General features: G+C 37.0%; 1 protein-coding gene across 11 annotated transcripts in view; it reads right to left on the reverse strand.

Annotated features, from left to right (window-relative positions):
* KIF1B (kinesin family member 1B) overlaps positions 1 to 12047 on the reverse strand; it is a 154690-nt gene that overhangs the window by 97730 nt on the left and 44913 nt on the right. For 10 of the 11 annotated variants that reach the window (XR_012328077.1, XM_073796220.1, XM_033843487.2 and 7 more), the window contains 5 exons: positions 11719 to 11897; positions 11026 to 11137; positions 7608 to 7685; positions 6697 to 6762; positions 1712 to 1787 (listed from right to left, as the gene is read on the reverse strand). Coding sequence is in view for 10 of the 11 variants with exons in the window: in XM_073796220.1 (XP_073652321.1) it covers positions 1712 to 1787; positions 6697 to 6762; positions 7608 to 7685; positions 11026 to 11137; positions 11719 to 11897 (511 nt within the window). In the remaining variant the exon portion in view is untranslated. Of the gene's footprint in view, positions 1 to 1711; positions 1788 to 2835; positions 4139 to 6696; positions 6763 to 7607; positions 7686 to 11025; positions 11138 to 11718; positions 11898 to 12047 lie in introns of those variants that run through there. The other variant, XM_019930898.3, reaches the window with a different exon arrangement.

Below are 12047 nucleotides of genomic sequence, written 5' to 3' on the forward strand. Positions count from 1 at the left end.
CAACAGATAAGATGACACAGAGGAATGGATCGGTGAGCTGGAAGATGGAATAGTGGAAATTACTAAAGCTGAACAGAAAAACGAATAAAAAGAAATGAGGACACTTTAAGAGACCTCTGGTACAACATCAAGTATACTAACATGACACGACAGGGGCTGCACGAGGAAAAGAGGGAGAGAACATATTTGAAGATATTAATAGATGAAAACTTCCCTAACCTGGGAAAGGAAAAAGACACCCAGGTCCAGGAAGCACAGAGAGTCTCAAACAGGATTAACTCAGAGAGGACCACTCCAAGACACATTATAATTAAAATGGCAAAAATTAAAGATAAAGAGAGAATGTTAAAAGCAGCAAGGGAAAAGCAACAAGTTACTACAAGGGAATTCCCATAAGGCTATCAGCTGACTTTTCAGCAGAAACTCTCCAGAATAGAGTGGCATGATATATTTTAAATGATGAAAAGGAAAAACCTGTAACCAATAATACTCTACCTGGCAAGGCTTTCATTCAGATTTGACGGAGGTATCAAAAGTTTTACAGATAAGCAAAAGCTAAAGGAGTTCAGCACCACCAAACCAGTTTTACAAGAAATGTTAAAGGGACTTCTCTAAGTAAAAAAGAAAAGGCCACAACTAAAAAACATGAAAACTACAAAAGGAAAAATCTCATTGGTAAAGCCAAATATACAGTAAAGGTAGTAAAGCCATGTATAAAGCAAGTAGGAAGGTTAACAGATAAAAGCAGTAAAATCATCTATATCCTCAATAAGTAATTAAGGGATACACAAACTAAGTGATGTAAAATATGATGCCAAAACATTAAACGTGAGGCTGGTGGGGGAGGGTGTGGGGGAGGGTGCGGTAAAAAGGCTGAGTTGTTAAAATGCATGAACTGAAGAGATCAGTAATTTACAATAATCCATATATACAGATTGCTATGTACAGTGTGGGAAATACAGTCAATAACTACAATAATATCTCTGTATGATAACATATCATAACTAGACTTGTGTGATGATCAGTTTGAAATGTATAGAAATACCAAATCACATTGTGTAATAGGAACTAACATAGTGCTGTAGGTCAACTATACTTCAAAAACAAATAAACAAACAAACTCACAGAAAAAGAGATCAGATTTGTGGTTACCAGAGGCAGGGGGTAGGGCAGAGGGGAAATTAGATGAAGGTGGTCCAAAGGTAGTACAAACTTCCAGTTATAAGATAAATAAGTACTAGGAATGTAATGTACAACATGATAAATATAATTAACACTGCACTATGTTATAAATGAAAGTTAAGAGAGTAAATCCTAAGAGTTCTCATCACAAGAAAAATTTTTTTCTATCTCTTTAATTTGTTTAATCTATATGAGATGATGGATGTTCACTAAACTTACTGTGATAATCATTCCATGATGTATGTAAGTCAAATCATTATGCTGTATGCCTTAAACTTATACAGTGCTGTATGTCAATTATATCTCAGTAAAACCAGTAGGAAAAAAAAAACCAAAAAATTAAATTAAATTAAATTAAGGTGAGCAAATCCAACCAGCTTGAATCAAGAGAAAAACGAAAAAAGGAAAGAGCACTTAAGTTAGTAATAGAGATTTTTCTTCTCAAAAAACAGACATACACGACAATTAACCACAAAACATAATCAGTAAACAGCTTTAAAAAGATCCACACACTGGTGGATCAACATACCTAGATTTTCTCGAAGGAGCCAAGTAAGTACAGAATCTCTGTACGGAATAAAATCAGTTTTCTTCTTCTTCTTACTCTATTAAACAGAAAGAAATGGCCTTAGCTTCTCTTAGCGTTGTTAGAGAGGAATAATTCACACAAAAGGCAAACCAGTCTAAAATTCCCAAGTAAATTAAATTACAGTAGGATGTCATCACTGTTGAAATTTAACACTCACAGCTTCAGTTCTTCACAATACCCAAAGCTCATCCAATAAATAATTTTTTTATATTTTATTTTTAAAAATTTACAACATACACAGCAGTTTGGAGAGTAGCATAATGAGCTACCACATATCCATCATGCAGCTCCAACCATTATCAATTTTTTGCCAATCACTTTTCAATTATCACTCAAACACTTTTCTACATTTTTTCTTCCTGAATCGTTTTGGAGGAAACTGCAGACCCCATGCCCTTTTATCCCTAAACACTTCAGCAGATAAGGACATTCTCTTACACAGTCACAGTTCAAGGACCAAATTCAGGAAATTTAACACCAGTACAATACTATTATCTACCCTGTCTCGTGTAGGGCTCTAAAGCAAATCCAACATTCTACCTAATATGCTTCAGGTACATATCTCTAACAGAGAAGGACTTTATAAAAAAGAAAAAGTAACTATAAGACCATTCTCACACTTAGCAAAATTAACAGTAATTCCTTAATATCATCTAATACCCAATCCTCAAATAATAATTTTTACTTTTGCAGAGGGTCAAGAATGAATCCTGTGTGTTCCAGGTTGGATGTGTAGGAACAACTCATTTAGTTAATGAATTTATTTGGCCAACCACCAAATCAGCAAGTGGGATATTGCATATCTAGTAACTCTTGTATATTAATACACATTTGGTTTCTTTAAAAGGAAATTATGTTCAAAATAAATCCAACCATTAGAATTCGTACTCAAAGTGAAAAGGTCTAAGAAAGTGATGTAATTTGCTAATCTGGAGATTTAAAAAGACTGCAAGATAAAGTTTCTATATTTATCAAGAGTTTACTTGTTCGCTGTACACCTGAAACTAATATAACACTGTAAATCAACTATACTCCAATAAAAATTTTTAAAAAAAATAGTTTACTTGTACTGCTCTCTCCATGTCCCTTCTCATTATCACAGGATAAAGCAAAAAGCACCAACGCGAAGCCAGTGCTGAAATGGAGGAAATTACATCCTCTGAAAGTAAAAAACAATGCAAATGCTTTGTGTATAATAGCTACTCCAATATCTGCTGGCTGACTACTATGTCCTGACAGTTTAAGAAGCTACTAAGGGGACCTAGCGGGATGGGAAAGGGAGGGTAGGAGGGAGACGCAAGAGGGAGGGGATATGGGGATATATGTATACATACAGCTGATTCACTTTGTTATACAGCAGAAACTAACACAATTCTGTAAAGCAATTATACTCCAGTAAAGACGTTAAAAAAACAAAGAAGCTACTAAAGGGAAAGCCAGAGTTCACTGATCAACATTTCCCCAGTAATAGGCAGTTTTATAATCCATTCCTGGTATAATCTGAGGTTACATTAAACTAAGGATGATCTACTTCGTGCTAAAGCATGGGTACTCAGAAAAATAGTACTAAGTAGCTGACTCTGGTTTGTTGAGGAGGAAAGGAAGTAGGCAAGTTGGCACTTGAATTCCATCTCATCATATATGTCCCCTACATCTCATCCCACTCCACCCACAGACATACGTTCCACCAATTACAAAATCATTTTCCACAGCAGGTGCTATTTCTAAATTACACAGACCTTTAGCGAGAATTAACCATCTCAGTCATTCACAGCCGAGTGTGACTTTCATTCCACTATAAAATTCTTGGGGCCTGAAACCTCAGTTTATCCTTTCCGTTCCCCACTGCACCTAACGCTCCACTTTGCCTGTGCTTAGTACTGAAAATGCTGCAAGATTTAAAGTATGCCAGTTACAGTGACTGCCAACAGTACTGTAAAAATAAGCAGTGTCAGATTCTAAAATGTTCTATTTTCACTTCTGTCAATTAGACTAAATTAAGAAGTAGTTAAATGAAGAAGCATAAATAGAACTTCAATCTTTTCCACTTGAAAATACCGCAGAATTTTAGCCATTTCTTCTCTATTTGCTCTCATACAAATTAATCTCCTGTTCTCACATCCATAATGTTTTCAAAATAAGTTTTTTCAGTATTTACATAAAAAGCTTTACTTAGATCATTAACCTCTCTAAAAAGAACTACTACTAAGTATGGATGGTAATAATCCTGTTTCTCCCCTCAGCGGAAATAATAATACATCTTAATTCACCAAAATTCATGCCTGTTACATAAAAACTAAAATTTATTTCTGATCTATTACAGTTTATGACACAGATACAAAGTACTAAACTGGGCTTTATAAAACTGATTATAAAAAAATCATTTGCGGGCTTCCCTGGTGGCGCAGTGGTTGAGAGTCCGCCTGCCGATGCAGGGGATGCAGGTTCGTGCCCAGGTCCGGGAAGATCCCACATGCCGCGGAGCGGCTAGGCCCGTGAGCCATGGCCTCTGAGCCTGCGCGTCCGGAGCCTGTGTTCCGCAACGGGAGAGGCCACAACAGTGAGAGGCCCGCGTACCGCAAAAAAAAAAAAATCATTTGCAAAATTTTGTGGCATAGAGCAGTGTGGGAAATACATAGAAAACTAGGACTCTTCTTCTGGTTGATATGGGTGTGAACAGATAAGCAAATGGACAAGTTAGAATAATCACTAAATTTTAAGTCTTCACTGTTCTGGAACCCAGATTAGATATGTGAAGAATATCCACACATGTATAATATCAAATAAGAGAGAGATGTCTTAATCTAAGGCAGCTTTACAAAAATAAAAAACAGAAAACAGGGGCTTCTGGTGGCACAGAGGTTACGAATCCGCCTGCCAATGCAGGGGACACGGGTTCGAGCCCTGGCCAGGGAGGATCCCACATGCCGCGGAGCACCTAAGCCCGTGCACCACAACTACTGAGCCTGCACTCTAGAGCCCACGAGTCACAACTACTTAAGCCCATGCGCCTAGAGCCCGTGCTCTGCAACAAGAGAAGCCACTGCAATGAGAAGCCCACGCACTGCAATGAAGAGTAGCCCCCGCTCGCCGCAGCTAGAGAAAGCCCGCGTGAAGCAATGAAGACCCAATGCAGCCAAAAAAAAAAAATAAAACTAAAAAGAAAAAACAGAAAAAGAGCATTATGTTTTATTAATATTTTTGTAGAAGTAGAGAATACACAAATCTATACATTTAAAAATATTTCAATGCAGACACCGCCTCTATCCCTGATGTTACTCTTGTGATTCAGAACAAACTGTTAAAGTGCTCTATTATTTATGCTAAAGAGTAGTAATAAATTTTAGAATATCTGTGTAGAATTTAAGGAAAAGAAAAATCTATTGTATCTGGATTAATAAGGATGCAAATAATGTGTTTTGTAGATACAGTTAGAAATTTAACTTGATTCTAGAGCCTTCACTTTACGTATAATCAAACGTAGAAAAAATTTTTTTAATGATTAAATAATCCATGACTTTCCACGGTAGGAAACAAGATAATACAAAGAGGTTTAAAAAATATATACCAATAATTTCAAGAAGCCAGCTGGTTTTTTTTTTGTTTGTTTGTTTTTTTGCGGTACATGGGTCTCTCACTGTTGTGGCCTCTCCCATTGCGGAACACAGGCTCCGGATGTGCAGGCTCAGCAGCCATGGCTCACGGGCCTAGCCGCTCCGTGGCATGTGGGATCTTCCCGGACTGGGGCATGAACCCGTGTCCCCTGCATCGGCAGGCGGACTCTCAACCACTGCGCCGCCAGGGAAGCCCCCCAGCTATGTTTTAGAATGGTACCCATAAGAAATTTCTTTGATTGCTCTTTAAGAGGTTTATAGGCGACTTCTTCAAGTGACAATCTTATAGATCGCTAGGAGAAGCACCATAAGATAACACAATATAGAAGCATCCTCAAATTTCTCTCTTGTTCCCTTATTCATTCTCCAAAGCACATCATGTTCCCTAAATTAATTTTGGTGTGTAGTCTCATGATTCATGGTCACCCTAAACAGTAATTCTAAATTCCAGAGCTAGAAAATAAATAACAAAAAGTTTTTTGAAGGTCCCATTCCTACTTAGGCCTCCATATATCCTGCTGAGGATTTAAAATCATCACAACTGATTATACAGCTAGTTCGTTTCTACCAAGCCCCACCATACCTTGCTGGTGCAATTATCCTACAGATGAAAGCATTTAAAAGAGAATGAAAACACAGGATAAGCCTCCAAATAGAAAATATTTTGTTTAAATTTTAAGTCACAAATTGAATATGACTCCTCAGAGACAAGCAAGAAAACACTTAATTCTTTTTAGGGATTCAAATGAGGTACTAAACTAAATTAAAGCATACAGTACCTAGTAGTTCCTTAGCTTCTAACCTAAATAATGAAGCCCCTTATACAAAAATTGTTTCAGCTTTAGTGTTCCATAGCTAAGGAATAAGCAAAAATAACACTATTTTAAAAAGTATATTATTGGCCCACAAATCAACAGCATTCACCAAGGCCAATTGCTCAAAATATTCTAAAATGTACAGTATCCTATCTAGAAAAGATCATATAGAAAAGAATATGTAATAAATGCTATACTTGGTTTTTATGAGAGATATAAAATAAGGCTCAAATAGTCAAACCTTAGGTCTTTGCAAAGACCTAGTTTTAATTCTAGCCTTTACAGATCTACATTTACTTTCATTCTCCTTAATCACTTTTATTTTCAGTACAAAGTCAAAGTGTGTTATACCCAGTATCTTATCTGAAAAGCTTTAAAAGGAGAAAGGCAAGATTATATAAAAGGACCAAGGGAACATCCTTCATAAGCCACCATAAAATATCGTCAAGTACATGTGTTGAACAAATTTTCTCATGCAATGAAGTATAACACTTACCACCTCTGCCAAGGCTGAAATGACTTTACCCAGAGTTGTAAGAGACTTATTAATATTTGCTCCTTCCTGAAATCAACACCAAACATAAAAGAATTATGATAATTTCTACTATTGCCACATCATATATAACACATAAAATACAATTAACCATATGCTAGCATTATTTGTTTATTTATGACCACAAGTTCTAAAAACCTCCTTTAACCCTCAATCTTTACTCCTCTCCACTTGTTGACATGCCAGGACCACATGCCTAACTCATAGACCTGAAGTATCGTCAAGATGTCCATGCTCCAAAAACTTACAGATGTAGCCTTCTTCCGACAACTCAATGACATGAGTTTATCTCTAGAAAACATATCTCTAGAAAACTCCATGCTTGTTCTCACATCTAGATCTTGTGTATTCTTTTCCCATTACTGTCCCTTACTTCCATCTAACCAAATTCTGACTGTTCCTCAAGATACAATTCAATTTTCACCTTGACCATGAAGTCCACCTTAACTATTATCATGTAACATCTTTGCATTGAAGTTACAGATCAGAAGACAGAAAATTTTTTCTGTAAAATGTTTTGTGGGCCATGTGGTCTCTGCTGCAACTTCTCAACCCTATCACTATAGCACGAAAGCAGCCACAGACAATACACAAATAGATGTAGCTGTGTCCCAATCAAATTTTATTTACAAAAACAGGCAGTGGGCTGGATTTGGCCTACTGGCCATAGTTTGCTGACCTGTGTTATAGAATCTTTTTTTTTTGGCCGCGCTGCACAGCTTACGGGACCTTAATTCCCCGACCAGGAATTGAACCCGTGCCCTCAGCAGTGAAAGCGAGGAGTCCTAACCACTGGACCACCAGGGAATTCCCAAAGAACATTTATTGACTAGGCTATTTGGTAAGATAAATACCTTTAATCGAGTCCCTTTGGCACCAGTTGAATCAGCTCGTTCACTTCCCGCTAGATCCACCAAGCTGATTTTACTGACCTGGTAAAGAACAATAACACTGGGGCAATTAAAAAATAAGCAAGGTAGAAGTAGAAAACATTTAGAGGCAAGAAATTAAAAGATTAAGTCATAGAGAACACTAAAAATATTAATTAGACCTCATACGTGGCATAAGAAGACAAACATACTGTAGTCAATTTAAAGAGCATGCAGGGGCTTCCCTGGTGGCACAGTGATTGAGAGTCTGCCTGCCGATGCAGGGGACACGGGTTCGTGCCCCGGTCCGGGAGGGTCCCACATGCCGCGGAGCGGCTGGGCCCGTGAGCCATGGCCGCTGAGCCTGCGCGTCCGGAGCCCGTGCTCCGCAACGGGAGAGGCCACAACAGTGAGAGGCCTGCGTACCGCAAAAAAATAAAAAATAAAAAAAATAAGGAGCATGCAAAAAAATTTCATGTCAATTATCTTGGTTTAAAAGAAGTAATTTTAGGATAAACACATTTTAAAATGATATGTCATAAAAATGTAAAAAACTCATTAACCCATTAAATGGCATATTAAAAATGAAGCTTCTAACAACTGGAACTCTCACACACTGCTGATGGGAATGTACAATTTTACAATCACTTTTGAAAGCAGTTTGGCAGATTCTTAAGAAACTAAATGTACACCTACCGTAAGACTCAACCATCCTACTCCTAGGTATCTTTTGTTGTTGTTTTTTATTCTTTTTTTTTTTAATTCTTTTTTTTTTGGCCACACCGTGTGGCATACAGGATCTTAGTTCGCCGACCAGGGATTGAACCCGCACCCCCTGCAGTAGAAGCGTGGATTCTTAACCACTGGACCACCAGGGAAGTCCCCTACTCCTAGGCATTTACCAAGAGAAACAAAAAACAAGTATGCACACAAAGACCTGTATACAAATGTTCATGGCATCTTCATCTGTAATGACCAAAAACTGTTCATTTAAATGACCATCAATAGATGAGGTAATGCGCAAACTGTGATCTATCTATACAATGGAATACTGATCAGCAATGAAAATGAGTGAACTATGGATACACACAACAATACAGATGAATCTCTAGATCATTATGCTAAGCTGAAAGAAGCTGGCAGAAAATAGTACGTACTATATGATTCTATTTATACAAAATTCTGGAGCGTGTTAACTAATCTATAGTGACAGAAATCAAATCAGGGATTGCCTGAGGATGAGAGTGGAAGAGATTACGAAGGGGCATAAGGCAACTTTTGGGAGTAATAGAAATTTTCATTATCTGAATTGTGGTACTGGTTTTACAGGTGTACAGGTAGTCCCCCCTTATCCACCGTTTCACTTTCCACAGTTTCAGTTACCTATGGTCAACGGCAGTCAGAAAATATTAAATGGAAAATTCCAGAAATGAACAATTCACAGGTTTTAAATTGTGTGTCATTCTAAGCAGCATGATAAAATCTCGCTCTATCCCAGTCCATGCCTGAGATGTGATCATCCCTTTGTCCAGCATATCCCAGTCCTTAGTCACTTAGTAGCTGGCTCAGTTACCAGACCAATTGTTGTATCACAGTGCTGGTGTTCAAGTGACCCTTATTTTACTTAATAATGGCCCCAAAGTGCAAGAGTAGTAATGCTGGTAATTCGGATATGCCAAAGAGAAGCCGTAAAGTGCTTCCTTTAAGTGTATGCTGAGGTTGCTCGTATCTATGGTAACAATGAATCTTCTATTCATGAAATTGTGAAGAGGGAAAAAGAAATTCATGCTAGTTTTGCTGTTGCACTTCAGGCTGCAAAAGTTACGGCCACAGTGTGTGATAACTGCTTAGTTAAGATGGAAAAGGCACTAAATTTTTACAATAAGATATTCTGAGAGTGAGAGAGACTACATTCACATATCAATATCACAGTATATTATTGTAATTGTTCTACTTTATTATTGTCATTAATCTCTTACTGTGCCTAATTTATAAATTAAACTTTATCCTAAATATAAATGTATGGGAAAAAAACAGTATATATAAGGTTTTGATACTATCTGCAGTTTCAGGCATTCACTGCAGGTCTTGGAATGTTATCTCCGGCAGATAAAGGGTGGGACTACAGATATATCTGATCCAATTTTATACTCTAAATATGTGTTGTTTGTTGCACTTCAATAACACCTCAATAAAGTTGTTTAAAAAAAATTTTTAAAGCTTCAGGAAAGTTTACAGAAAAGTATCCAAATCAGATTATCAAGGAAGCTATGGTTATGGGTTAATGTCATTATTTTTGTAGATTTAACATCAGGGAAGAAAAGAAAAAATTCTTTCACATAGCATGTTCCTTGGTGCCATTCAGACAAATACTGACTACTAAATGACATTAATATAGAACCTCTGTCTAGGCAGTGTCAAGTTATTTGATCACCTATATGAAGAGTGTATTTTGAAAAATAATCTTCAGCTAAAATGAACAAACAAGTCACCAACTAAAAGCTGATTTTAGTTTTTAGTGATATCAGCATCACAAAGTACTCAGTTTATAAGGTAAGATCTTTTATAACAGCCAGGACAATAAATCTAACTTCAGATTTAAAAATCCAGCTGCGTGCTACTTGGGAATGTAGGCAGAGTAGAAATCAACGTAAGTCTATTATTAATAGTAATAACAATAAAATTAACATTTATTGAGTGGCTACTCTGTGCCAGGCACTAGTAGATGCACTTACCCTATATTAATATTTACTCCTCTTCACCAATCCTATGAGGTTAGAGAAACTGAGGCACAAAGACTAACTTGCCCAACATAACACTGCAGAAAAATGGCAGAGCTAAGATCTAAAGCAAGCAGTTTAATCCCGAAGTCTACCAAATTTAACCAACCACTGTAGAAAATGAGAAACTAACAAGCATAGGTATTTGACGAACATCAGAAATGCTGTGCAGTTATTTTTTTCCCAAGAATAAAATACATATTGTCTGCTTAACTGTTTGCTTAAACAGTTTAATTCCACAGTAACATTATCAGAGCTCAAAAAACTAAAATACACATACCAGAGAAGTTAACAAGGTAATTAAGAGATTCTAGTCAAGAAGAAAAGGAAGGATCTTCTTCCCCACAGAACTGCTTAACTCTATTGCATAGAGCAGTTTTTGAGACTCAAAAGTCTTGGATTGTTTTTTCTTAACCTTATTTTATATCTTGCAATTTCACTCAAGAACCCATGCTCAAAACTGGTTTAGAGTGGAATAAAAATGACTAGTGGAAAGTATAAAATACCCTTCATTAAGTAAAAGGGCAACTTTCTTCCCTTCCACAAAATCAGAAGGTAGCAGGAGGGACTTCTGAAAATCCCCATTCCACACAACTCAAGCCCAGACACTGAAGTTCTCCTACCTTCTCAGTGGAGAGGTTGGTTTCAGTATCATGTTTCTTCTGGGTGAAAACAATGGTAAACACAGCATGGGAACGGCTACTTGTTTCATTCATGTTGGTAGCTGCCACTGTCCTAAAAAAACATAAATGTGACCACATGACAATGGAATCCTTAGATGAATGTTAAAATGACAATAGCCTTCAAATTATAAGCATAATAATCACAAGCGACAGCTTTAAACTTATTCAGATTACAAGATTGTCACTTACACAAAATCGCTCTCAATATACCTTATCTGTGAACTTATCAAGTTACCTGCCAACTCCAAAGGCACCCCATCAGAATCATTCTTCATACTCCAGCTAAACCTTTAGAAACCACCAAGGCATTTGATTTTTATTCTTTATTAGGTGCTCAGTTATTCTGGAATCAATTACTACCATAGGCATGTGATAACCAACATTTTACCACAACTTGATGAAAACCTAATAGTAAAACTTAAAGTTCTAACGTGTTTCAGCAGTGCATTGTTTGGATGAGAAGGATACCAAATATGTTGAGGACCCTGCTTCTCTAGCATAGCCAAAGGATCAGAGGACTCCACAGTGAAAGCAACTTTCATAGTTATAAATGTGGTCTCAAATCCTTAACCAGGAACAAAAGGCCTCAAAATATACCAAAGACCTCAGTCATCAGTCTATTTCCTACCATACCTGGCTTTGTTCCCAGCATCCATGAGGTCAGCAATGTCTGTGTAGGAAGTTACTGCCAACTTTGACAGATCCTCCACATATGGGCCAAGAAGTGGATGTTCACGCACACGCAAGTTACCCTTGTTTTTTGGATTCAGCAAGTCTCGTACTCTTTCACAGTAAATTTCCATGTAGCTCACCTAGGAACATATTATTAAAGTGATTTAGAGGACTTGGAAAAAGTTAAAAAGATTTTAAAATCTTTTTATCTTTTCACCTTTTATTAAAAGCTCTACAATTAGAGATCAGTAACCTTTACAATATGAAATAACAATTCCAGTCCCTTTTAT

Source organism: Tursiops truncatus, chromosome 1, assembly GCF_011762595.2.
Source record: "Tursiops truncatus isolate mTurTru1 chromosome 1, mTurTru1.mat.Y, whole genome shotgun sequence".
In the NCBI taxonomy this organism is placed as follows: Eukaryota; Metazoa; Chordata; class Mammalia; order Artiodactyla; family Delphinidae; genus Tursiops; species Tursiops truncatus.